The sequence below is a fragment of the Phacochoerus africanus genome, chromosome 12 (genome assembly GCF_016906955.1).
Source record: "Phacochoerus africanus isolate WHEZ1 chromosome 12, ROS_Pafr_v1, whole genome shotgun sequence".
Taxonomy (NCBI): domain Eukaryota; kingdom Metazoa; phylum Chordata; class Mammalia; order Artiodactyla; family Suidae; genus Phacochoerus; species Phacochoerus africanus.
This window is the reverse complement of record NC_062555.1, coordinates 73,834,235-73,861,193: the sequence shown is the minus strand read 5'-3', so window position 1 is coordinate 73,861,193 and position 26,959 is coordinate 73,834,235. Positions and strand designations below refer to the sequence as shown.

Here is a 26,959-nt window from a genome sequence, read left to right as displayed (position 1 = left end):
ACACGCGTGTCTCCCCTGAGTGGATTTGTTGTTGGTTCCAGTCGTCTGTCTGTGTCCTGTGTTCCCACGTGTGCTTTTTATCTGCCGCTTAGTGGGGGATGAATTTCTCTTTCGACTTCTGCCAGTTCTGCATTCTGTATTTCCAGTTATGCCACCGGTTCATATTCTGAAATGACCTTCTTTGTGAACTGAACACATTGTAATTATTGATATGTTTGCATTTAAATCTACAGTATTGCTTGTGACTTTCCATTTGTTTTGCTTTCTCTTTTTCTTTTCTTTTCTTTTTCCTTTTTTTTTTTTTTTTTTTGGCTTTTTAGGGCCGCACCTTTGGCACATGGAGGTCCCCAGGCCAGGGATTGAATTGCAGCTGCAACTGCGGGCCTGCACCACAGCCGCAGCAGTGTGGGATCCGAGCCTCAACTGCGACCTACACCACAGCTCACAAAACCACTGGGTGCTTAACCCACTGAGCGAGGCCAGGGATCGAACCCGCATCTTCATGAATGCCAGTTGGGTTTGTTAGCACTAAGGCACAACGGGAACTCCCTGGTTCTGCAGTTTTAATCATTACCCTCGAAATTACAACATGAACACTTGCTTCATCCAAGTCTGGTGATCATCAGTAATCTTTCACCCTAATTCTGAAAGCAGGGCTGGGAGTCTGTCGCCATCCCCTTTTCTCCCTTTTGTTTGGCTGCACCCACAGCATCTGGAAGTCCCCAGGCCAGGGATCCAAGCCAAGCCGCAGCGGTGACCCACGCCAGAGCTGTCACAATGCCAGATCCTGAATCCACTGCAGCACAGAGGAAACCGCCCCATCTTGTTTTTAATTCATAGGCTTTATTATGTGTTGCAAAATATTGTTATTGTTGTTTATCTACTTTCTTTGCTAGCCGTTCTGCTCACTTTGCCTCAAGTACTTTCCTTTAGAGAGGGTGGGCCACGTGGGCTAAGATTTCCTAGGTTTTTCATTTTCTGGTCCTTTCTTTGGCCACCACATTCTGGTTTGGTGACACTGGTTTTTCCCCTCATCGCAGCGAAAGTATCGTTTCACCACCTCCCGCCTTTGAAACTGTTACCGTCTCACCAGCAGCTGCCTTTTCAGGGTCCCCTGGTTTTGCCTCCTGGCTGTTTTATAGGTGGTTTGGGGCCCAGGAGTCCTGCACATTGCCCCGACGTCGTCGGTATGCGCCTGGCGCCTGCTGCCCCCTGCAGTCTGCCTGCCCTGGTGGCCGTGTCTCCGCCCAGCTCCTTCTGGAGCCCCTGGCCTCCTCGCCGGCCTCCTGCTGCTCTGGCCTCTGCGTCGCTCGTTCCCATTTGCCCATATCCACGCTGTGCCCGTTCTCTGCCCACCGCTGTCTCCAGGAAGCTGACCTGCAGACGGGGTCACCTCGGCTCTGTGGCATCAGCCACCCCTGGGGTCACAGGAAGGCGCGGGGAGCAGAGGAGAGGCTGCCAGGCGCTGGTCCCCTCCTGTCCTCTAGGCTGGGTGTGGGCCTCACAGCCTGAGAGGGGCAAACAGAAAAGGGTTTAACGCCCGCCCCTCAAGATGTTTGGCTGAAGCTCAGGTTTTGTTGTTCAGTAGAGAACTGTGACAGCATCTTCCATGTTGCGCAGTGTTTGCCCTACTGGTTGAGCGTCCGTCTAGGACGCACCTGCCGTGGCGGCTCCGGTGGTGAGCGTTGCTACTGCTGGCAAATGAGTCCGTTCCTGCTGTTTCCTCGCATGTCCTGTCCTGTGAGAATGTCTGGCCGATGAATCGAGGCTCCAGCATCAAACTCTCTTTTCCCCAGTGGAGCCTGGTGGGATTTACCGGAGCAGCCTGGCTCCCTCTGCGACCCTCCCTCCATAACAGCGGCCCTGTGACTCCGGGCGGGCGCGGCTCACCAGAGAACAACACGATGCTGAGACCCGGGTACTGTTTGTCACCGCAGCACACAGACTGGTAAGTAAATATTATGTTTGTAACTCGGAGCAAAGAGTGGTGAGGTCACGTAGCTTGCTCTTGCTGCACGAGTCAGTGTCAGGCTGGCGCAGACGCTTTAAACGTCCACTCTTTGGGAAACTGAGATTTTGCTAGAACCTCATGCTTTCCTCGTGTGGAGCGTCACAGCCAGCCATTGACTTGTGCCAACAACATCCTGTCCTCAGAACCTAGGTTCTTGCCGTTTTCACCCTGAAGGTGGGCAGCTCAGCCTGCTTTCTTTAACCCTGAGAGCTCAGGTGTCTGTTTGACATGGAGCTTGTGAGTCTCTGGGTGTCACGCAGAATGTTCATCTCAAGAGATTCTGCCTGTCGATGGTTAGAATCATTTGGAAATTAATCATGTGAGCGTAAGTACACAGATTCCAAAACTTTTGTTATCGCCTTGTGTTGGCTCTTAGAAAAGAGCCTGAGGATCTTCAGCAAACCTCAGGTTCCTAGACAAGCAAACAAACACCGGAGCTCCCGTTATGGCGCAGTGGTTAATGAATCCGACTGGGAACCATGAGGTTGCGGGTTCGGTCCCTGCCCTTGCTCAGTGGGTTAACGATCCGGCGTTGCCGTGAGCTGGGGTGTAGGTTGCAGACACGGCTCGGATCCCGCGTTGCTGTGGCTCTGGCGTAGGCTGGTGGCTGCAGCTCCGATTGGACCCCTAGCCTGGGAACCTCCACATGCTGCGGGAGCGGCCCAAGAAACAGCAAAAAGACAAAAAAAAAAAAAGAAGAAGAAGAAGGTGGAGCCTCAGACCTTTGAAGGAGAGGCTCCCTCCCACCGCACAGCAAGAAGGCGCTGTCTGCAGCCTGGAAAAGGGCCCTCAGCAGAGGGTGGCCCTGTCGGCACCCTGAACTGGACTTCCAGGCTCCAGAGCTGGGAGGAGCGACCACAGTGGTTTCAGCCGCTCCGTCGGTGGTGTTCAGCTCCAGCAGCCCAGGCTCAGACGCCACATCACGGCATTAGGGTGATTCCTCTTCTCCCGAGTGTCCGGTGTCTCGTTGAAGGAGAACCGAAACCTCGAACCTTTCACCTCTTTGCCCTTCGGTGGGTGCTCTTCGTGAGCAGCCACTTCAGCAAACACACACAGGCAGACCCCCGGCGGGCGGACCTGCACGCGTCCCCAGTCACGGTGGCACTGCCAACCTAGGTGGCGGCAGAGAGCAGCCCCAGCCCCCAGCCCCCAGCCCGCCGAGCGAGAGCAGCACGGGGCGGGGGTGGGGGGTGGGGGGGGTTGTGGGAGTGAGCGGCCCGGGCCCCCATGTCGCTGCACCAGCTTTCAGCCACGGGGCTTGCCGTCGGAAGCTCAGGGCCGCTGGCTGGGAGGCACGTCGGAGGACCGCAGCCCCAGGCCACTCCCGATTCAGGCTGGACAGCCACCGAACACGGTCCCTGGGGACCGGAGAGTGGCTGCCAGACGCACGGGTCCCCACAGCGAGCACGCTGGCTAAGCAATGCCGCACGAAGGCTCCTTGTAGGCAGGAGTCCGGGCACGGATGCTGCTGCGAGGCGTACTTCTCATCAGTCGGAATTATAGCAGCAGGAAGGGCAATCCAGGCCACCCGGTGCCCAGATGGAGGCCTGGAAATCAGCCCTTTGGCCGCGAGGAGGGAAGGCCCGGGGGCCCTGCAGGGTCCTGGTCCCTGGGCTCCACAGCCCAGAACAGTGACCTGCCACCCCAGCTGTCCTCCGGAGCTGTCCCTGAGAGCCCAGCAGTGCGTCCAGGATGGAGCTCGGGCCACACCTGCCCCCAGGGAGCCACACGCCACAGGGCCAAGTGGGGACAGCAGCGGGCAGGTGGACTCCCTTTGCCGCCTGGGGCCAAGTGGCCAAGGGACCCCGTGAGGGCAGGGTCTCTGTCTCTCCTTTCCTCAGGCCAGTCCTGCCCCTCGAAGGCTGCCGCACAACGTAGGTTGTGCAGGACCAGGCCCCCCCAGGGGCTCCGAGATCCCTGCGGCCCACGGTGCACTCAGGGCAGTGCTCGGCCGTGACCTGGTGCTGCCCAGTGAGCTCCCAGATGCCACTGTGGGGACGACAGTCCCTGCATCAGCGCCCCTGGCCTTCTGCTGTCACACATCTTCGCTGGAGAGGGGCATCAGCTCCCCGTTCTGGAAAGCCGGCTGTGGGGGTGGGGGCGCTGCACCGGGCAGAGCGCTTCACCAGGGCAAGTTTTTGAGGCGAATGTGATTTCAACTTCATGGGTAAATAGTGAAAATACCCAAGACCTTTCCTTTTTCACTGATGGGCCCATGAAATCCCCTGACAGGAATGCTGTGCATTTTCTCTTGTCAAGGGTCCTCTCGTTTTGCTTCCCCTAACGGAGGGTCCCTCTTTTGTTCTAATGAGAAGTATACTTAACTGTTCTTTGTAAAACCAAGACCACATACCTGACAGCGCATATTATTACTGTCAGGTAAAAAGATTCTGTCCCCTCCACATACTGCCTGTACCATGACTGTGCCTGTGGGACAGCTGAAACGACGCTGGTCCCAGCAGGGCGCGGGCTCCTGTTGGCCACTTCGAGCACCCTTGGGGAGAAACAAGCCTCCCATCTGTGTTTCGTGCCACATCACAAAGTTGTCGATGCTATTGCTGACCCTAAAACATAAAGCACTTAGGAAATGGTCAAGGCCTAACCATGCAAGAGACGGTTCAACTATTGCCCGGGGTTGAGAGCTAAGTAAGGGTAGTTGCTCGCCTGCAGCAAAGGATTGGTGGAACTTATCTAAACATCAGTTTTTAATTTTTTTATTTATTTTTATTTTTATTTTTTTTGTCTTTTTGCTATTTCTTGGGCCGCTCCCGCGGCATATGGAGGTTCCCAGGCTAGGGGTCGAATCGGAGCTGTAGCCACCGGCCTACGCCAGAGCCACAGCAACGCGGGATCCGAGCCGTGTCTGCAACCTACACCACAGCTCACGGCAACACCAGATCCTTAACCCACTGAGCAAGGGCAGGGACCGAACCCGCAACCTCATGGTTCCTAGTCAGATTCGTTAACCACTGCGCCACGACGGGAACTCCTAAACCAGTTTTTTAAAAGGAGGAATTGGCCATGAAGAGTGAGGGGAGGCTCTCCTTGAGAAGATGAGGGAACAGACAGGCACCTGAGGAAGAGCAGGGATGTGGGCACAGCTGTGGCCGCGCCGTCGGTGGCTCAGCAAGGGATTCCAGCGAATCCTCACCACCCTGGCCGCTTCCTTCAGAAGAGCCACAGAGATCTGGGAGGCATGCTTCTCTGATGACCCAAGAACAGGCAGCACAGTTAATAACAAATGAGAGAATCGTGATGCAAGAGTATATTCAGTGTTGGGGTTTGGGGAGTTTATGAGAGACGTTTTCACACAGGAATGAAAGAACGTGTGATCCGAGAGGCTGAGATGCTTGAGGAGCAGCCTGACTACTCTGGGGCAGACACTGGGCCAGGCCCCCTGGGCTCCCACCCCACTGCCACCTGTTAGCTGTGGGACCCGGCTCGGTCCGCCTCCCTGTGCCTCAGCCCCCCATCCACTTCACAGCGTTGCTGTAGGGATTAGGTGGCCAACACGTGGGCCAGTGCTTTGAACAGGGGGCCACAGCTGTCACAGGAACTCAAGTTCGCTGTGGGATGTGGTCCTGGGCTCCCCGAGGGAGTGGTCACACCGCCAGCAGGGATGATGGTGGCGAAGGTCCTAATGCCCGGCCTCAGCCTTCTCGATGGACTGGAGGGTGTCCACAGCCCCCCCTCCCCCGCCCCGCGCCGACTGCACCCGCGCAGCTGCCCTCTGCCCGAGGTGGGCGACTCCCTCCCTGCCCTAGTCCATCTCCCAGGGCCTTGGGGCCTTCTCCGCTGGCTCGCCCCCACCTTTGCCCTGGACACCCTGTCCTTGCGCTGGATGCCTGTCCCCACGTCCTGGAGGCTCAGTGGGAGGGGGAGGGGCAGAGAGGACCGACTGAAGACCATTGCTTTTGATTTTCAGCAATGCTGCTTTTGGCGCATCTGGAATCGTGCAGGTGGACAGTGCACAACTGATTGGAAAAGGCTGCATCATCCGAGGGGCGCACACGAGGCACTCGGTGAGGCCCTGGGGAGGCAGAGCAAAGGGCCGCGGGGCCAAGTGTCCAGGTCGCGCTCTGGTGGGGGGGAGGGGAGGCAGCAAGAAGCTAAGTCAGCCAAGGTCAGGGAATCGGAGACGACGCAGGGAACCGAGGAGACGCGAAGACAAATGATGGCCGAGAAAGGTGCTGAGGCGAGGGGCCCACGCGAAGGAAGGCTGGCAGGTAGCGCCGGCCGGGGTGGGGTCGCGAGCGCGGACCCAGACGCGCGGGGCGACGCGTCCCTTCTCCGCAGCCGACTCCGCCCCGCGCCCATCAGTCGCGCTGACAAGGGGACCGGCCGCAGGAGCGCTCAAAGTGCAGACCCGCGCGCCCCCCTGCCTTCCGCTCACCCCGCCAGCGGCCGTTCCCCGACCCCGAGACCCCCGGGGCCCTGAGTTCCGAGACTCTGGGCCCCCTAAGGCTCCCGGGGTCCCCCGAGCCTTCCAAACACCTCTGACCACCCCCTCGACACTCGCAGGCTCCCGGGACCCCCGAGACCCCCGAGCCGGGCCAGATCAGGGCTCGCGGCCGGGCCTTGAGCCCAGCAACCGCCGGCGGCAGCCCAGGCCTCCAGGGAGGCCTCTCGGGACCCGCTCCTTTAGCGGAAGGAAGGAGCTTCGGCGCCGCCTCTCCCCACCGAACGTGCCCCGCCTCCCGCGCTCCCTCAGTCCCCCGGCCCCGCGACCCTCCTCCGGCCGGGAGGGGGCGCCGAGCAACGGCGAGACCATCCGTTGGCACAGGGGGAGCCCGGAAGTGACGCGCAGCCGGCGGAAGTCCCGTCCGCCTAGGCGGAAGTCCCGCCCTCGCCGCCCACCCTGGCGGAAGTCCGGGCCGCTGTTCCTCGTGGCTAGTCGCAGGCATGGCGCATTACAACTTCAAGAAGATTACGGTGGTGCCGTCCGCCAAGGTAGGCGGCCCTGGGGTCTTCTGCCCTCGCCTTTCTTGGCCGGGGCGCGGGAAAGTGGAGCGGGCGGTCTGTAACGCTGAACAGAGAGAGGTCGACTTCCCCCCCAGGCCCCCTTCTTAGGCCGTGTTCTCTCGGAATTAGGGCCCCCAGGTTAGGGTCCCGCCAGAGGTGGGGGTCCTTCCCCAGAGGTTTGGGCCCCCCGGGGGTTAGGGTCCTTCCTCAGACCTTAGGGTTCCTCCAGAGAAGACGGAGAGTCTGGGAGAACGTTAATGGAGCCTGTAGCTTTTGAACTGGTCCCTATGGATTCGTAGACAGCCAGGTGGAGGAGGGGTGGAGGTCCCTCCCGGTGCTCCTGACATTATTGCAGGAATTTGTTCGCTCGTGTCTGTTTGTCAGTAATCACCTTACATCCCTTAGGAAATAAATAGTGGCTTTTGGTTTTACCTGTTTATCTTATGCACTTTCAAAGCCAAAGGTGTGCAAGTTGAAATATTAGAACTGTTTCTCTTTTTAAAAGAAAGTTTCACCTTTTAATTTTATTTTAAAGTTCTCTTTATGGTTAGGATTACAAAAAAAAAAATAGTTCCTCTAAAACTTGAGATACTTACAATTGTAGAGCGAAAGTCCAGCTCACTATACATCACCCACTTTTTTTGGCTTTCATTAGTAGATTCATTCGGTGTTTATAAAATTACATTCTAACCATTCACTTAAATATTTTTTCCCCATTGATCATGAAGTATTTGAGACCAACTATCATGTCTTATTCATCTATTATATTCCTTGTGGTTTGTTTTTTGTTGTTGTTTTTTTTTGTTTGTTTGTTTGGTTGGTTTGTTTGTTTTGCTTTTTAGGGCCACACCTGTGGCCAGTGGAAGTTCTCAGGCAAGGGGATGAATCAGAGCTGTAGCTGCTGCCCTACACAGCAGCTCGGGGCAACGCCAGATCCTTAACCCACTGAGCAAGGCCAGGGATTGAACCAGAATCCTCATGGATTCTAGTCGGATTCACTTCCGCTGTGCCACAACAGGAACTCCTAATAAACTCCTAGTGCTGGGTCAGGGATCCAGCACTGCCATGAGCTGTGGTGTAGGTTGCAGATGGGGCTCGGATCTGGCGCTACTGTGACTGTGGTGTAGTCCAGCTGCAGCTCCGATTCAACCCCTAACCTGGGAACCTCCATACGCCATGGACGCAGTAATGTGTATATATCGGTCCCAACCCCCAATTTATCCCTTCCCCTCACCTTTCCTCTTTGGTAAACATAACTTTGGCTTTGACATCTTTGAGTCTGTTTTTGTTTTGTAAGTTCTCTTGTGTCATTTTTATTAGATTCCACATATTATTGATCTTATGTATTTGTCACTCTATTTCTCTCATTGATCTCACGTATTTTAAGATATTTTTTCTGACTTATGCTTGAGTAGTTTGGCTACTTAAAGTTTCAGGGGTTCTTAGGTATTTGGAAATTAGGAAAATGTCAGATAAGCATGGGATAAAATTTATTTTAGCAGCTGTTTGCTGACTGTTTCTTAAAGACCAGGAACTATGAAGATCAGCAAGGTTTTATGTTGAAAATTTAGTTGGGAAAATGGTTTGTGATTTAAAATATATAGTATTAAAAAAAATAAAAATAAAATATATAGTATTATTATGGAGTTCCCATCGTGGCGCAGCAGAAACGAATCCAACTAGGAACCATGAGGTTGCAGGTTTGATTCCTGGCCTCGCTCAGTGGGTTAAGGATCCAGCGTTGCTGTGAGCTATGATGTAAGTTGCAGATGGGGCTCGGATCTGGCATTGCTGTGGTGTAGGCCAGTGGCTACAGCTCCAATTAGACCCCTAGCCTGGGAACCTCCATATGCCACGGGTGTGGCCCTAAAAAGACGAAAAGACCAAAAAATAGGAGTTCCTGTTGTGGCGCAGTGGTTAACGAATCCGACCAGGAACCATGAGGTTGCGGGTTAGATCCCTGGCCTTGCTCAGTGGGTTAAGGATCCATCATTGCCCTGAGCTGCGGTGTAGGTCGAAGACACGGCTCGAATCCTGCGTTGCTGTGGCTCTGGTGTAGGCCGGTAGCTACGGCTCCGATTCGACCCCTAGCCTGGGAATCTCCATATGCCGCGGGAGCAGCCCTAGAAAAGGCAAAAAGACAAAAAAAAAACAACCAAAAAATAAAAAAATAAAATAAAACATACAGCATCATTAAATTTTAATCTTTTAGGACAGTTTCACGTAAGTGGATGAAAGTAGACTTTTTGGTGTAACTGTGTCTTACTTTATTTAATTGCAGGACTTTATTGACCTGACATTGTCGAAGACTCAACGAAAGACTCCAACGGTTATTCATAAACATTACCAGATCCATCGCATCAGACATTTTTACATGAGGAAAGTCAAGTTTACTCAGCAGAATTACCATGACAGACTCTCGCAGATTCTGATGGATTTCCCCAAATTGGATGTACGTGACCGAGGGTCATAAGCGATTATGTAAATGTGAACCCTCAGACTGGCAGGATTAAACCAGGCTGGGTGCTCATTTGACAGATAACAAAGGAAGGAGGAAATGATGGCTCTGTCGGAGGTGTTCACCTGCTGAGTTAGTGGCAGACCTCGGAACTGAACACAGGTTCTTTGGTTCCCCGCCTAACTCCATCTGAGGCCCAGAGCCTGGTCTCAAGGCTTTGTGACCTCTGAGTTTATGGGGTTCAGCTGAGCTCTCTAAAAGCTGTGGGCCCAAAGCCTGCTGTGCTGTGATCTCACTGGCTTGTCTGCTTCCCCTGCCCCCTTTTTCCAAGGCTCCTTTTCCTGTGGCCTCAAGTTGGGACAGTGGCCTGAGGCTCACCAGCATTTGTGACCTTGTTACTTCATCACCTAATGGCAGCCAGTGTGCTTTCTTTTTTCAAAAACAAATGTATGGTTGCACCCGTGGCATGTAGACATTCCTGGGCCAGGATTGAATCTGAACCACAGCTGCGACGTGTGCCACAGCTGCAGCCATGCCAGGTCCTTTAACCTACTGTGCTGGGCTGGGGATAGATTTTTTTTTTTTCCTTAGGCATGTGGAAGTTCCCAGGGGAGAGATCAAATCTGAGCTGCAGCTGCTGGACTGCGCCACAGCCACGGCAACGCCAGATCGAAACTGCGTCTGTGACCTACACCGCAGCTCACAGCCATGGGGGATCCTTAACCCACTGAGCGAGGCCAGGGATCAAATCCCCATCCTCATGGATACTAGTCAGGACGAGCCCGCTGAGCCACTCCTGCAGTGAGGTGCTGCAGTGGGAATTCCTTCAAGTATTTTTCACATATGGGAATGAGACACTCCTGTGCCAGAATGACCGCTTTGTTTTTCTTTGTAGGATATTCATCCATTTTATGCTGATCTGATGAACATTCTATATGACAAGGATCATTACAAATTGGCTCTAGGACAGATAAACATTGCCAAAAATTTAGTGGACAAGTAAGATTTTTTTTTTATACAGTAGCTTTTAAATTACTGTCAAAAATGAAAAAATCTTATGTATTTCTTCTTCTTCCTTTCAGTGTTGCTAAAGATTATGTGCGGCTCATGAAGTACGGTGATTCTCTGTACCGCTGCAAGCAGCTGAAGCGTGCTGCCCTCGGGCGAATGTGCACTATTATCAAAAGACAGAAGCAGAGTTTGGAGTATTTGGAACAAGGTACTTGATGGACACCAGCAAAAAGGGTTTTAGTGCATCCTTTTCGGGTATTTGATACTTGGCAAGAAGTTATTTTTTATTTTTTTTTGCTGTACCCACAGCATACAGAAATTCCCAGGCTGGGGGCCTAACCTGTGCCACAGCCATGACCTCAGCCATAGCAGTGACTATGCTGGATCCTTAACCATTAGGCCACCAGGGAACTCTGAGAAATTATTTTAAAAATGTTTATTTTTGGAGTTCCCATCGTGGCTCAGTGGTTAATGAATCCAACTAGGAACCATGAAGTTGTGGGTTCAATCTCTGGCCTTGCTCAGCTGGTTAAGGACCTGGCGTTGCCATGAGCTGTGGTGCAGGTTGCACACACGGCTTGGATCCTGCGTTGCTGTGGCTCTGGCGTAGGCCGGCGGCTATAGCTCTTATTTGACCCCTAGCCTGGGAATCTCCTTATGCCACGGGAATGGCCCTAGAAATGGCAAAAAGACCCCCAAAAAAATAAAAATAAAAATGTTTGTTTTTGTTTTAGCAATAGGATCGAATTATTTCCCTCAGCCTAGTTTATAAGAAATTCTAACAGGCTAGATGTTATTGCAAAAGCAGGTAGCATATACAGTGCTTACAAAGTAGTAGTAGTATTAGGAAGATTTATGGTTTTCAAATTTCCTAGATAAGGCGTGTATGTTATAAATTATAGGGAAATACAAGAAAATGTAAAATGACGCATAGTTTTACCTATTGTTGACTTTTAATGCATCTTCTTGTGAGATGTGTTAGCGTCAGACTGCTAATCCAGGTTTGTCACCTGATAGTTTTATTTAACAGGACAGTTTCTAAATGAATGTACAGGAGTCCCCATTGCCGCACAGCGGGTTATGAACCTGACTGGTATACGTGAGGCTGTGGGTTTGATCCCTGGCCTTGCTCGGTGGGTTAAGGATCTGGTGTTGCTGTGAGCAGAGATGGTCAGAGATGCAGCTCTGATCTGGCGCTGCTGTGACTGTGGTGTAGGCCAGCAGCTGCAGCTCTGATTCCCCCGCTGGCTGGGAACTTCCATGTGCTGCGGGTGCCCTAAAAATAATTAGATAAAATAGAAATAGGTTAATGTAGGATTTCACTGAAACCATGATTCGCCTTCTCGTGTGCGTGTATGTTTGCATGTCATGTGCCTGATTTCCATCTGATTTGGTTTCAATCCCCCCCCAGCACTTTGCAGATAATTTGCGACGAGATAGTAGCACTCAGCTAGGCTTCCAGTGACCGCGGTGGCTGGTCGTGTCACTGGAGCAGGTGCGAGGTGCACACAAGGTCCCCCCCGAGGAGGCTCATCATGGGGAGAGGCCCCCTGCCTGGCCAGGAAATGGCAGCACATGTGCTCAAAAAATGCTTTTCCAAACGTCACTCAGTGAATAGGCTGCTGGGTTCATTCCGTCTGGGCCCTGCCTTGGACCTAGGGGGTAGGGAGACCAGGCAGGGGGGCCTCGGAGTGGGGTTCCTGACGCAGCCAGACGGGGAGCACGCGCTCGCAAGGCGCAGTGCTGCAGCAGCCGGTGCTCTGCTCCTTTGGCGCCATCCCGGCCCCGGGATGCCAGGGCGAGGCGGTGTGACCACAGGCCTGGAAGCCAAGTGGAGCAGATCGTGCAGTTTTGTGACCTTAGTGTTTCTCCTGAAGTTGAGCTCGTCTCTCTTGTCACAGTGCGTCAGCATCTGTCCCGACTGCCAACTATCGACCCGAACACCAGGACCCTGCTTCTGTGTGGGCACCCGAACGTCGGCAAGTCCAGCTTCATCAACAAGGTTTGGCTGAGGGGCGACGGGGCGACCCAGGGTCGCGTGCGGGGGCGGGCTGCTTGTCCTCAGTCGGCACCGGCCCGGGCTTCCAGCACCTTCTCCTCTGACCAACTCTGTCCCAGAGATCTGTGTGTCCTGCACATCTGTAAGGGGCTTGAGACGCGTAGTGTCGCCCGGTTGACGGCGGCCATTTAATTAACTACCATTAAAGAGCAATGGGAAGTCCAGCCCTTAGTCTCCCGCCCGCGTTTCGGGAGTTCACGGTCGGCGCCGGGCTCTCGGGCCATCTCAGGTGCAGGTGTGGCGCGTCCGTCCGTCCGTCTGTCATCACAGGAAGGTCTCGGCCGCTGCCGGGCCGCGGGGCGAGGGCGGGCTGCCGGGGTCCCCAGATCCCGGGCCCCCTCCGCGGGCCTCGGCAGGAGGGAGCGGAGCCCGTCCCCCGCCCCGGGTGCTGGCTCGGTCCCCGGCGGCGGGGTCGTGTGAGGGCCCTGGCGCCGGGCGTTGCTGCCCGGCGGAGGGGGGGTCTGGGGTGTGCGGGGCTGAGCCGCGGCTGTGCTGCTGCTCTAGGTGACGCGAGCGGACGTGGACGTGCAGCCCTACGCCTTCACCACCAAGTCCCTGTTTGTCGGGCACATGGATTACAAGTACCTGCGCTGGCAGGTGAGAGCTGGTGCGCGTGGGCTCTTTGCGTGGACTGTGATTTCGGCGGCTGCCCCCGTCCAGGGCACTACGGGTCACGGGGACCATCCCCGAGGGCCGCTCACGTGAGCCTCGGGGGCCTCCCAGGAGCCGGGCGGGGCCTCGGGGATTCGGGGCAGCAGCTGCTCCCGGCGCAGAGTCTGCTGACGGTGGTGCTTCTGAGGCGCTCAGAGTCGCCCGGCTCCTCAGCTGCCCTTAGAAGCTTTCAAAACCGCTGCCGGCCCTTGAAGGGACCGTTGTCAGCGATGGGCTTCCTGGCGTGTGGGGGCGTCCTTCCTGTGCTCCCGTGTCGCTGTCGGGAAGCAGTGCTTCCGGGTCAGCGGCTGGCCCCTCAGCGGCTCTGCAGGCCCCCCACCTCTCCCGGGCAGAGGGTGCCCGCCTGGCCCTCGCCGCCCCCGGGGCGTTCCCTCGGTCAGAAGGTCTCATTTCCCAGCCTCGCGGGGCCAGGCTGGGTGTAGGCGCCCTCGGGCGTGCTGGCCGAGCCCTTGTGACCGCAGGTGGTGGACACCCCCGGCATCCTGGACCACCCGCTGGAGGACCGGAACACCATCGAGATGCAGGCCATCACGGCCCTGGCGCACCTGCGGGCCGCCGTCCTCTACGTGATGGACCTGTCGGAGCAGTGCGGGCACGGCCTGGGGGAGCAGCTGGCGCTCTTCCAGAGCATCAGGCCCCTCTTCGTCAACAAGGTGAGCGTCGCGCTGCCGGGGCTCCGGATGGCACCTGCGGCGGCAAGGTCATCGTCCCCTTCCTTCGTTCCTTGTTCCAGCCTCTCATCGTGGTAGCGAACAAATGCGACGTGAGGCGAATCGCCGAGCTTTCGGAGGACGACCAGGTGAGTCTCCGCCACCGCTCACCCACGCTCCTCGCGGGCAGCCTCTCTAGAGGCCCCTTAGCGACGCTAGTCTGGTTTTCTGGTTCGCGGTGGCGAGGGCATCCTCAGTGGCCGAGTCTCCCTGAGCTCAGGAGAACCCCTTGGTGCAGGCAGATGTGGCCCGGGACTCAGGGACCCGGGACCGAGGGGCCGTGTGGGCCTTGGCTGCTTAGGAGCTGCCACCTCCGTGTGGGGCCTGGCGGCAAGCCCTTCTGTGCCATGTGGACGCTTCCTCCGGGGACCGCAGCCTGTGGAGTGAGCTTGGCTTTCCAGGCTGGAAGCGCTGGGCTGTAGAGACGGGTTAGGGCCTCGTGCCCTGGAGGTCAGCAGCCTGCCCGCCTGCCGTGCTGGGCCCTGGGAGGAGTGGCGCCTCTGGGCCCTTTTGCAGTGATGAGGCTTGAGAAGCAGCGCTGACTGCTGGTGGCCTCCCCGGAGCCGTGGCCGGTGCTGCAGCGGTGTGGCCGCTCTTTTCAGGGACAAGGAATCCGCCGAGGGAGGTAGGCGGGGTTCCTGAGGAGCTCACCTGTTGTGGTCGCCTGTCGCACCTGCAGCCCGGTGGTGGGAGAGGCCGCGAATGACATCCTCAGTCCTGGCTGGATGCATAGATGTTGCTGCCTCATTTTGTTTTCTCTTTTTTTTTCTTTTTTTTTGGTTTTGTCAAATGTTTTATTGAGTGTAGACCTCTGGAGTACTGTCACACATGCATTATCTGTAGGTTCAAAAAGAGTAGAGCCCCGCTGTCCTCACTGGCAAGTGTGTCGGGCTTGGCAAGCGTGGTGGAGGTCAGTGAAGCATCATGAGAGTAATCGGGTTCCTGAAAAGCTTCTACCATTTGGAGTAGGGTCTTAATCACGTGAAAAGCAAAGTTGTTCACGTTTAGCGAACTTGCGTTTCATTGGAGGTACACAGGTTTTTTTGGTTTCGTTTTGTTTCTATCTTTTTGCCGCTTCTGGGGCTGCTCCCTCGGCATATGGAGGTTCCTAGGCTAGAGGTCGAATCGGAGTGGCAGTCGCCGACCTACACCACAGCCACCAGCCTGCACCACAGCTACAGCAACGTGGGATCTGAACGCATCTGTGATCTACACCACAGTTCACGGCAGTGCCGGATCCTTAACCCACTAAGTGAGGCCAGGGATTGAACATGCAACCTCATGGTTCCTAGTCAGATTCGTTAACCACTGTGCCACGACGGGAACTGCAGTGTTTTAATTTAATTTTGTTTGTAGAAGATTCTTATCCCCAACTTTATCCCAACCATTTTTTGGAAAATTTAATTTTTTTTAAAACACATACTTTTTGGAAGTTGTCATTTATCTGAGCCATTACTAAAATTTATTTCTTCTTTGGTTGTTGAGGTGTATTAAATTTGAAGAAGATAATGTCTCCATCTTCAACAGTGTAATTTCTGCCTTGTTGTCTGCACTTTCTAGCAGCCTTGACTGTATTTTCAGGACTCCCCCCCTTTTTTTTTTGGTTCTTTTTCTAGGGCCCCACCTGTGGCACATGGAGGTTCCTAGGCTAGGGGTCGAATTGGAGCTGTAGCGCCAGCCTACACCACAGCCGCAGCAACCTGGGATCCAAGCCACATCTGTGACCTACACCATGGCTCACAGCAACGCCGGATCCTTAACCCACTGAGTGAGGCCAGGGATCGAGCCCACAAACTCATGGTTCCTAGTTGGATTTGTTAACCACTGCGCCACGACGGGAACTCCAGGACCTTCCTCTTTAAAATCTGTGCATTTCATTACTTCAGCCACAGTGAATCCTTTCTCAAAATCTGTGTGAATCTTTTCGTGCATCTGGAGGCGCCTTTGTCCCTTTCCTGATGGTCCTTGCACGCACTTCATCTGGGCCTGCAGTGAAAAGGGGTTCTACTTGGAGTGCTGCCTACCCAGCCTCAATGATCTCTGGCAGAGCGCTTTGTGTCCTGTCGGCTTCCAGATACTTCTGTCTCCTCAGCACTCAGTTCTTGCAACTTGAGTTCCCAGGCCCTCTGACAGGCATGGCCAAGGCACCTGGGTGCTGCTCGTCCACCCACGCCTTACTTTTTTCCAAGCGTTTGTTTTTCTTTCTAATGGCGTCTTCTTCAGAAGGCCTTGAAGTCAGAAACAAGTGTTGATTCAGCTCGTCGGTGTCTCTGTCAGTCCAGTCGTGAGAGGAGCAGACGGGTTTCTCTGATCGGCAACCCAGCGCCTGGCTCTGCGCGTCCGTCCGTCGTGTTCGGGTTTTAGTTTCTGTCCCTCCTCTCACAGCCGCTTGTTCCGGTTTGTCTGTGATGGGCCCAGTCGTTGCCTCATCTTGAAGCCGAAGCTCGTCACGTGCTGTTTCTTTAGCTCGAATAGGGTCTACACGTCCGTCAACACGTGTGACGGCAGCGTCTTCAACGGCACGTGTTAGATGAGAGACTCCATCGCAGGCGCTCAGAGATGACGGGGCCTCTTCCAGGCCTCGCGCCTCGCGAGCTGCTTTCACAAGGCCCGCGGTGCCCACTGACATTCAGACAGGCGGGCGTTTCCTCGCTGGTGTGTGGCACTGGCAGCGAGGGTCAGGGCATTCATGCGGCACAGGAGCTCTGCTCTCGTCAGGATCAGTCGCGCAGAAGGGAAAGTTTTCTGCTGAAGTTTGACAGTTAGTTAATACATTGAAAAAGGTAGGTTTCCCAGCATTTGGCAGTCCAGCACCACCAGTTTTCAAGGAGGTGCCGAATCATTCAGTGATCGAGGGTGGTTTACTTGCATCACCTCCCTTTTTGGGGCCATCGAGCTTGGGGACGATGGAGACACGAGGTGCCGGCAGCCGTGATGGGAGGAAGGGGGAGCTGTGCCGTTTTATAGGGAGTCGTCTCAGGCTGTGGGGGCCGAGTGTTTTATAAAAAATAGCTTCGAGGACCTTCTCTGTCAAAATCCACATCTTGATCTTGTCAAGAGTCTCTTTAGAGGGCAGGCTGGCAGAATGTTCCACACAGGTGCTTCCGTTTGCTTGCTGTCTTCCGGTTTGATTCTCCCGTAAGGTGTGGTCTCTTGATCACGGGAAGAGGTAGGGCCAAGGAGACTCGGGGCCACGTCCTTCAAAGAGTTAAAAACCAGTGCCGGTGTCGCCAGCGTCACCGTCAGCATCTCTAGCACCCGCTTGAGCAGTGAGGTCTGTCTGTGGGGACCTGGGAGGAGATGACGCCTCTCTTTTCCCTTGTGTTTCCAGAAAATATTTGTAGACCTGCAGGCCGCGGGGTTTCCTGTGGTGGAGACCAGCACCCTGACGGAGGAAGGGGTCATGCAGGTGAAAACTGAGGTCAGTGCCCCCCACGAGCTGGGAGAATGTTCATTTTGGTGTCACGGGCCCTGGACGTGCTCGTAGCGGGGCAGGAGGGGTGACCCTGGTCCCCCCCTGCCCAGAGATACCAGGGGTGGCGGGTGGGGAATCCAGGGGTGCCCACGCTCCCTCCACAGGTCGTTTCCGCTCACTTCTGCCTGCTGGGGTCCTGCCCCTGCCGGCCGTCAGGTGGCCTCTGATGCCACCACTGAGAGGAGGTGCAGAGCAGCTCCCAGACCTCCGCCGGGGCCCTGGTTCCGGGCCCTGGTTCCTGGTTCCTTCCGAGAGGCGGCAGGACACTGAGTGGATGCCCTGTGACCCGTGCTGGGTTTTTTCACCTTAGGCTTGTGACCGGCTTTTGGCTCATCGTGTTGAAACCAAGATGAAAGGAAATAAAGTGAACGAGGTGCTGAACAGACTGCACCTGGCGGTTCCCAGCAGAAGAGATGACAAGGTGGGTCCGCCCTCCTGGCCGGGGGGCAGGGCGGGGCCTGCGCCGCCCTGTCCTCTCTGTCTTCCTGGGGTAGGTCACACTGGGCGTGTCTGGTCACACTGGGCGTGTCCCGTCGGGAAGGAGCCAAAGGAGTGTGAAGAGCCCGGTCACATCCTGCTTCTCCCACCACCCTCTCTCTGTCTCACCTGTTTCCCTTCCAGACACGTCTTGGCTTTTATAAGCTTTTTAACAAAGTTTTAAATGTGTAAATAAGTTGTATTTTTTCATATTCTTCACTCTTGCCATTAATACCAGGGCTCAGAGGTCTGTTTTTATACCTGGGTCTCTGCTTTTAATTGCAGCCTTGTCTGTAGGGTGAAGTGTAAGGCCCTTGTCCTCCAGAAAGGCACCCTTCTGGCGGGTACGCCAAGACGGCGCGTGCACCCCGGTCCTGCCAGTCTAACCGGCTGAGGCTGAAGACCGTGCCGCTGTTGCGATGGCCCTTTCCTTAGCGTTCCCTGTTTCCTGTGTATCTGTTCATGTGACAGTAAGTTTTGTCGCCCAGTCTGGGCGGATGGAGTCACTGTCAGTGACATTGCTGTTAATGACTTTACCGTATCTGTTCCAAAGAAGTCACGCCAGTGTTCACGGTCATTTTTTATTGAGGTGCAGTGATTGACAGAGTTGTGATAGTTTCTGATGAACAGCAGAGCGATTCCGTTATGCACGGACCTATGTATATTCTTTTTCGAATTTGCTGTGTCGTTTATTACAAGATACGGAATGCAGTCCTTGTGCTGTGTGGCAGGGCCTTGTTCTTTAGGATTTTGTCAGTGTGATTTTTTATTCAGTACCACACATTTTTTTCCCACAAATAAAATGAAAGTTACGTTATGAGAAGCGGTATTTCTGCGTCATAGTTTCAGACAGGCACACTCACTGGCTTATTCAGCCTGATCGTTTCCAGTTAGTGCACATCATGTGCAGCTGGGTTTTTTATTTTTCTGGATTTTATTTGGATGTGTATCTTGATAATTGTGCAGTTGAGCATTTTTAACGTGCTCGTTTGCCTTTACACTTTTTTAGTTTTACGCATCGATTTGTAATTTTTGTATTAAGGGAAATTGAATTTTTTTTGTCATTTGCTTTTTGAGATGGGAGATTATTATTTTTTTAACCTCAAAGAAATTACATGTTTTTAAGTTATAGGTATATATATTGATATTTTCTTTACAGCTACTGAATTTTGTGTTGTGTATAGAAAGACCTACCATTCATTCCAAAAACATTCTTTAAAAGGAGTCCGTCCGTGTTTGATGGTCGAGTTTTAAATTTCACCTTTCTTGAATAGAACCTTCTTTCAGTTGTGGGCCTACCTTGTTCTCAGGAGGCGGTGGAGGGAGTCCAGCTGTCATCGCCCCAGCACTGGTTGGGGGCTGTCCCTTGTACCCTGGTACATACTCGGGCTTTTGTCTGAATTTCTCCTATTCTTTGACCTGCTTTGTTTCTCCTCTGCTGCTGCCTTCATAATTTTTCTCCCTCGTCTTACTCTTTGTTCTTTTCTGAGTAGATTTTACAGCCGACTGCGGAGACCTCCTGGCTCACTTGGCCACACTGGCCCTGCTGCTGCCCTCCCCCCCAGATCATCTGTTGGTTTGGGGTTGGGCTGGGTGTGGTTTTGTTTCCCTTGCAGATGGAGCGTGTGTGTGTGGTTCTTCAGGCATCTCACGTAGGCCTTTCCCATAATGTCTTCTCAGGAGCGGCCCCCGTTCATTCCAGAAGGAGTGGTGGCGCGAAGAAGGAGAATGGAGCTCGGGGAGCAGAAGAGGAAGCGGGTAGGTGGGGAGCCCTGGGGGCCTGCTCACAATCCCTGGGCCCTGGAGACCCTCCGGGGGGGAGATGGCTGGTTTGCCGGGGCCAGAACAGCTCTGACCAGAAGCAGGCGCCACCTCGGCTGCCGAAGGGGTGCTTTCACGGGGACAGGCTGGGGCAGTTCTGGCGCTGCGGGTCATGTGGTGCCATGGGTCAGATGACAGTGGGGGTCGGGTGGCGCCACGGGCCAGGCGGCGCGGGTGAAACGTGTGTTCTCGTTGCAGGAACGGGACGTGGAGCTGGAGATGGGAGATGATTACGTCTTGGACCTTCAGAGTAAGGCTCCCAGGCTGGTTGGTTAGGCCGCCGCTGCCGTGGGAAGCCCTCCGCGCTTGAGTGCTTCAAGGCGCACAGGCTCTCCCCGCGTGCCCCGAGTTGAGCGTCTCGCGGGTGGCCACGGCTCTGCCCGCCAGGGCTGAGATGCTCCTTGCTGACTGTCTTCTGTCCCTCTGGGGGCGGTCCCTCCTGTAGCTCTCCCGCCTGTAAGTGCTGGGCCAGCCCGGCTTTTGACGCCTTTGGGCCCTGGTGGCCTGGGGACGAGCCTGGGCAGTCCTTTGGTCACGTGTGTGCTCTCCTCCCCGGGTCTTGGACCACATGCTTGGTGTGGGATTGTGTGGGCTGTGGCTCGCTTGGGGCACGTGGTAGTTGAAGGTGGAGACACAACGTGGCAGGTGTTCTGTGTTGAACCTGCAGAGTACTGGGACATAATGAACTCATCGGAAAAACACGATAAGATTCCTGAGATCTGGGAAGGCCACAACATAGCCGACTACGTCGACCCCGACATCATGCAGGTTTGTGGCACGCGTCACTGAGCAATTCGGCATTCCCAGTCCTCTGCCCTCTGCTGAGCAGGAGATCCAGCCCCCGAGACCCCCGGACTCTTCCCGCTGGTCCTCGGCGGCCTCCGCTCAGGAAGGAGCCCCTGGGCTGTGGACGCCCATCCGCCCGGCCCTCGGCTTCCCCAGGCGGCTCTGCCTCCTGTCTCTGCTGCTCCCCTTCGCTGTTTTGTGACCTATGAGTCCCCACAAGTTTCTCTCATCTTTTCCTAAAAACAGACTTTCTCGGGCCCAAGTTCTCCTGTGCTCGCTGTCCTTTCTCTCAAGAGTCGGGCTTTGGAAAGGTGCCGCCTGGACTTGGGCTGGGTGACCTGACTCGTCTCTCGGAGCAGCGCCAGCCCCCGTGCTCCGGGCCCAGCCCCGCTTTCCGCATCGGTGGCGAGGACCCTCTGTCGGGCTCCTCACACAGGGCCTGTTTTTCGCTCTTCTCAACTGTACCGCCAAGGAGCTTGGGTTTGGGGAGGAGCGGGTTCAGGACCAGTCCCGACGGACGGTCTCACTTCCCCGAGAACAGAGTTCTTGGAGGTGCCTGCCGGGAGCTGGGCAGTGAGGCCGTGACCCCCCGCCCGGGGCTCACCATGGAGTTGGGGGCGAGGTTTCTAGAGAAGGGAAAGAAACAGCCCCGGACAGCCTGCAGCTGGCGGCTTAGTCTCTGCTCTTTTCTGCCTGGAGCCTGTTTGCAGAAGCTGGGCCCCAGCGCGTCAGGCAAGGCCCGGGTGAGCCTGATCCGGGCGTTCCTCGCACCCTGAAAGGCTCGCCGACCCCTGGTCTCTAGGGAGGTGGTTGTGCTGCTTGTGAGTTTGTCATTGTTGACTTAATTATGGCTTTTCTTTATTAAAGAAACTGGAAGAGTTGGAGAAAGAAGAGGAGTTACGAGCCGCTGCTGGGGAGTATGACAGCGAGTCTGACAGTGAGGACGAGGAAATGGCGGAGATCCGCCAGCTGGCGAAGCAGATCAGGGAAAAAAAGAAGTTGAAGATTCTCCAGTCCAGAGAGAAGGATGCCGGGGGCCCCAGGATGCCCCGCACGGCCAAGAAGGCAGGTGTCCCTCGGAAGCGTCACTCCTCGGGGCCCGCGCCTTGTCCTTGCTGGGCCTGCGGCTCCCTGGGTTTTGTGGGGCCTGCTGAGTTTCGAGGTGGATTTTGGCCTTGTGTGTTCTGAGTGTTACCCTCTTTCTTACTGACTTTCATGGTTGGGCTCAGCCGCTCTGCAGCTGTACCAGTTACGGTCATGGTAGCAGCTTGTGGAAGTAAAGCTGCCGTCTCTGTTCTTCCTTAGTCAGGACTCAGCTTTTGCAATTTACACGAACCTGACCCAGGCTGGCTAAGAGCCGACGGGGGCTCGAGTGGCCTGTGCCCCAGCAAGGACCGCCCCTTCCTAGCGGGTCTGCAGCACCTTCCAGCCCCAGGCCTCCCAGGAAGACGCAGGGCCTTGGGAGAGGGTGCTGGTGCGGGCAGTGAGAGTGACGGGGCGGGAGGGAAAGGACGAGGCACATCGGCCACCCCGCGCCCTCGAGGTGGGAGGCCCTGGCCTCTGGGTCCTCGTGGGAACCCCCGGGAGCTGAGGGCATCCAGGAGCGCAGCGCCCGTGCCGTCCTGCCCGCAGCAGGCACCCCCGGGGGGAGTGTTACCGCTCAGGGGCTGGTGAGCTGTGCAAGCGTGTGAGCAGGAGCTGGCAGAGACACTGTCTGAGCTCAGCCTCGCAGACTGTCATGCGAGAGGCATTTTCCCTGCCTCTGCTGTAGCGCTTCATCCAACTAAACTTGCTCAAGTCCACCGCCACCTCCCCTGCAGGTGCAGCGGAAGGTATTGGAGGACGAGATGCGCGCGCTCGGCGTGGACATGGACCACAAGGACGACGTGAGTGGGCAGAGGCCTCAGACCCGAGGGCCTGAGGCTTCGTCTTGGGAAACCAGGGATGGGGGCCTGTGGGTTTTCCTCGGGAGACGAAGGTGAGGCAGTGACCGCGTCCGGGGCTGCAGGCCGTGCTCGCTCCCCCTGCAGGAGGGGAGGGGTCGGAGGGCCCAGCCCGTCCCCAGGCGACCCCTGCCCTGCGTGGTGCCCTGCCCGCCGTGGTGTGTGGTCGTGGTTCTCCACCCAGGCTAAGGGAGTGTCACTTGTGCTGACAGCTCAGAAATGAATTCAGTGTGGTAGGTGCCTTCCAGTCCAGTTTTTTAATGTGGAGGGCTTTCCTGTTTTATCTTTCTTTCTGAAGTGTTTATATAACCACATTCCATGTGTAGTGTTTACTTGTCATTGTGGTGTGAGTGGTTTTCATCTTAGGGTAATTTTTTTTCTTTAGCCACCCTGCAGCATGTGGAGTGCCCAGTTCAGGGGTCAGATCCGAGCTGTAGTTTCAACCTAAGCCACAGCTGCACCAGTGCTGGATCCTTAACCCTGGATCGACCTGCATCCCAGTGCTCCCAAGACGCTGCGTTGTGCCACAGCGGGGACTCTGGGTGATTTTTGTCTTTTTGGGCTGCGCCTGAGGCATGGGGAAGTTTCCAGGCCAGGGATCGAACCCACGCCACAGTAGTGGCCCAAGCTGCTACAGTGACTGCACTAGATTTTCTTTTTGGTCTTTTTGGGGCCGCACCCATGGCACGTGGAAGTGCCCAGGCTAGGGGTCGAATCGAAGCTGCAGCCGCTGGCTACACCACAGCCACAGCAGTGGGGGAATCTGAGCCACGTCTGTGACCTGCACCACAGCTCACGGCAATGCTGGATCCTCATGCCACTGAGCAGGGCCAGGGTTCGAACCCGAGTTCTCGTGGATACTAGGATACTGGTTGGGTTCATTAACCGCTGAGCCACAACCGGAACTCCAGCACTAGATCCTTAACCTGCTGAACCGTTGGGGAACTCTCTTGTGTTTTTAATTGAATAAAATAATTTATTTTACGCCGAAGAGTATAAGATGACGGGTAAGAAACCCAGAGCAGAAGACTTTGCATCAGGGGAGAAATGCAGTGGGGACAGACTCTCCAGGAGCACAGGACAGGTGTGTGCCGTGGGTGTCGCATCGCAGTTTTTTACTTAAACTGCGACTTTGGCTTCGGCGACTGACCTGCCTGCGTAGAGCTTTAATTAGCTTCGGTCTGAGTTACAGGGTAAACACCGTTGGTGTTGAGTCTCCGGGTGCGAGAGGACACGGGCCATAAATAGTTTAGAGCCGTGTTCCTTAGAGCCCAGAAGTTAGAAAGCTTTTCCGTTACCTTGGAGTCCGGCTTTCCTTGCTTGAGAGATTATGCCAGGGCATGAACGTCTTTGTGTGAAGAGCGTCTTCGTATTCTGGGTCGTTTTCTCAAACGGCTTCCCAGAAGGGAACCGGAGGAATCAAAGGTGCCGTGTTTCAGGCTCATCTGCGTGTTGACCGGCGTGGGGAGGGTGTCCTGCTTTGCACAGGGCGTTACTTTCATGCTCGCCTGTGGCTTCTGACCCTGGGGTGTTGGCCGTGTGCTGGGCTTTCTGCCTCTGTGCCCCCGTGGTCCTTCCCCTGACAGGGCTGAGCAGGCAGTGCCCAGTAGATCCAGGTAGAGTTGAAACGGGCTCGGGGACACTCGTCCGGCAGGTGTGTTGGTGAGAGACTGGCCGCTGAGTCACGTGAAATCAGCTCTGGGGTGTGAAGGTGTTCGGCTTCGCGGATGACGGTTCTAAAACCCCATGTGCCTCCCCCCTTGTCGGGGTAATTTCTTTTTTTTTTCTTTTCTTTTTTTTTTTTTTTTTGTCTTTTTGCTGTTTCTTGGGTCGCTCCCTCGGCATATGGAGGTTCCCAGGCTAGGGGTCCAATCGGAGCTGTAGCCCCCGGCCTACGCCAGAGCCACAGCAACGCGGGATCCGAGCCGCGTCTGCAACCTACACCACAGCTCACGGCAACGCCGGATCCTTAACCCACTGAGCAAGGGCAGGGACCGAACCCGCAACCTCATGGTTCCTAGTCGGATTCGTTAACCACTGTGCCACGACGGGAACTCCCGGGGTAATTTCATGTTTGTCACTGAGGCTGGGACCCTGTGGCGTGACCTTTGCTCTCCGTGTGTTTCAGGCGCATTATGCAGTCCAGGCCAGACGGTCTCGCAGTGTCACTAGGAAGAGAAAGCGGGAAGACTCTGTCCCGCCCCCCGCTGCGGCCCGGAGCCGCAGCTGCTCTCGGACTCCCCGAGACGTCTCTGGGCTCCGGGATGTCAAGGTCAGTTCCTCAGTTGCTGACAGCGTCAGGGTTCAGAGCAGACCCCGGGGCTGAGCACCTGCAGGGTGGGGGTTCGCCATGCGCTGCACCCCGAGGCGGCCTTGGCCCTGGAGCACCTCGTGCTCTTTCTCGGAGGGGACCAAAGCGGGATGTGTGATGGCGCCTAGGTCCCAGGCACTCGGGGCCGGGTGGGACTGTCCCTGCCCAGAGCCTGCAGCCCTCGCCTGAAAGGACCGTGCGAGGACGGTCGGCTTCGGCGTTTGGAGCATCCAGGTGGAGCGAGCCTTTGTGAGCCAGCAGACCGCACAGGAACCCCAGGTCTCCGTCCCACCGCGCTGTGGCTCTCTGGTGGCCTGGGTGTCCGTGCTGGCCTTGCCACTTGTCACGCAGGCCTGAGGATAGCTTCCCGGCTGGAACCCCGTTTCCTCGTGGGTCTGAGGAGGAGCTACAGCAGTGTACCCTGGCCTTGTAGTTACAAGGCTCGTGTGGGTACAGCGTCTGTCCTGCGGGCGGGGCCGCGGGGGTCTGGGAGAGCAGCGGAGGCTCCCTGGCCGGCTCTTCACAGCAGACCTGGACCAGCCGGTGATGCTGGCTCGCACGGGGGTTTGGTTCGCAGCGGCTGACGTGTTCCTCTCCCCCTTAGATGGTGAAGAAAGCCAAGAGCATGATGAAGAAGGCGCAGAAGACGATGAACCGCTCGGGGCGGAGGGGGGAGGCGGACAGACACGTGTTTGACACAAAGCCCAAGCACTTGCTCTCGGGCAAGAGGAAAGCAGGCAAGAAGGACAGGAGGTAGTGGGCCCGCAGCTGGAGCGCTGTGGCGAAACCGCTTCCTGGTTTGGATTTGAAAAACTGGAGTCCGGGTCTGTAAACCGAGTGTAACAGTGAAACAGCCAAAGCACGCGTCGCCTTGCGGAAGGCTGTGCTCACCCCCCGGCTGCACAGGCGTTGGGGGGGGGTTTGTCACTGCGTGATGCGGCGGGTCCTTTGAGTAGGCGGTGGCTTCTCATTGGGGGGGGTGCTGGTTGCTTCAGAAGCACAGGGCTGGGAGGGGAGTGGGTGTGGCGTGTCTCCGACGGAGAAGGGTCTTCCTCTGGAGGAGCGGACGTGGGTTCACGGCTTGTGAGTCCTTTTTTGCAGAGAAAACCTCTGTGCCTGTGGGTGTGGGCAAAAGGCTTCCAGCCAGGCCTGCAGACACAAGAGCTGGGGGCGCTTCTGCGTCAGAGGGCAGCACGGAGTCGTTCTCTGGTCTTGTGCGATGCTCCCGTGTAGTCTGTCAGCAGCTATTTTTCCCCAAATAAACTTCCAGAAGAAAGCCATTCTGATTCATGTGGTTGGTTTTGGTTTTGGTTTTTTAGTTATGTCATTGTCAGTTTGGGCACATGAAAAGGGAAAACAAGTAAATAGAAGTTCCTTTTTTTTTCCTCTTCCCAAAGCAAAAAGTACTTTCTTGTGGACTATAATGTTGCCTAAATTACTGCACCAATTAAATGTGGGCGTCTCCTCTCTCAGGTCCGTTGTCGAGAGAGACTGCGTTTAGTTAAAACCCAGACACCCCCGCCCTCGCCCAGAAGCACCTTCTGGGATCTGTGTTCCTTTACGTTAAACGGAAGTCATGGTGAGGGACACTTAGAGTCAACGTGGCGGAAAGCAGCAGGCTAGACTGTTAAGTGCTTAAACCATCACGTCATGACCACAGAGGTGCCGTGGCGACCACTCTGGGCACTTGCGGCCCTTCCCCTCTGCCGACTCGGCACCGGGTACACCTCTGGGAGTCTGGTGTGCGGTGTAAGTCGAGGCTTTGCTGCGCGTCTGTGCGTTTAGAGTTGCATTCGGGGATAAAAAGTAAAATGTGCTACGTACATGCTGGGAAAGACTGTTTTGTCTATTTATTTGTTTATTTATTGTCTTTTCAGAGCCGCGCCTGGGGCATATGAAGGGTCCCAGGCTAGGGGTCCAATCAGAGCTACAGCTGCCGGCCTACACCACAGCCACAGCCACGCCAGATCTGAGCCGCATCTGTGACCTACACCACAGCTCATGGCAGCACCAGATCCTTAACCCACTGAGCGAGGCCAGGGATCGAACCCACAACCTCAGAGTTCCTCGTCGGATTCGTTTCCGCTGTGCCACAACGGGAGCTCTTGGGAAGGCCATGTTAGAGACACCTGTTGAGTGATGTCAGGAAGGCGAGGAGGCGGCTCCTGGTCCCTGGCTGCACCTGGAGCACAGCTGCCCTGGCAGGACCTCTGATGCAACTGTTCGCAGCTCTGGAGGCTTTAAAGGCCTATCTCTCTGTAAA

At 55.6% G+C, this 26,959-nt stretch overlaps 1 protein-coding gene and 1 pseudogene across 1 annotated transcript; one reads left to right on the top strand and one right to left on the bottom strand.

Moving 5' to 3' along the window:
- The first annotated feature begins 6,818 nt into the window (after positions 1–6,818).
- On the top strand, positions 6,819–25,976 carry GTPBP4 (GTP binding protein 4). The gene is made up of 17 exons (XM_047754923.1): positions 6,819–6,961; positions 9,255–9,425; positions 10,327–10,430; positions 10,514–10,650; positions 12,344–12,444; positions 13,006–13,098; positions 13,635–13,826; positions 13,907–13,972; positions 17,215–17,304; positions 17,669–17,779; positions 19,516–19,593; positions 19,855–19,906; positions 20,324–20,424; positions 21,310–21,507; positions 22,263–22,328; positions 24,514–24,657; positions 25,301–25,976. The coding sequence occupies exons 1-17, from the start codon at positions 6,914–6,916 to the stop codon at positions 25,451–25,453; spliced, it is 1,905 nt and encodes a 634-aa protein (XP_047610879.1). The 5' UTR covers positions 6,819–6,913; the 3' UTR covers positions 25,454–25,976.
- LOC125112932 (obg-like ATPase 1) lies at positions 15,346–17,132 on the bottom strand (annotated as a pseudogene).
- Positions 25,977–26,959: the final 983 nt, after the last annotated feature.

Coding starts and splice junctions, on each gene's coding strand:
- GTPBP4 (XM_047754923.1), top strand. CDS start 6,914: ATGGCGCATTACAACTTCAAGAAGATTACGGTGGTGCCGTCCGCCAAG. Junction 10,431..10,513: donor GCCAAAAATTTAGTGGACAA/GTAAGATTTTTT, acceptor TCTTCCTTTCAG/TGTTGCTAAAGATTATGTGC. Junction 21,508..22,262: donor TGCCCCGCACGGCCAAGAAG/GCAGGTGTCCCT, acceptor CCTCCCCTGCAG/GTGCAGCGGAAGGTATTGGA.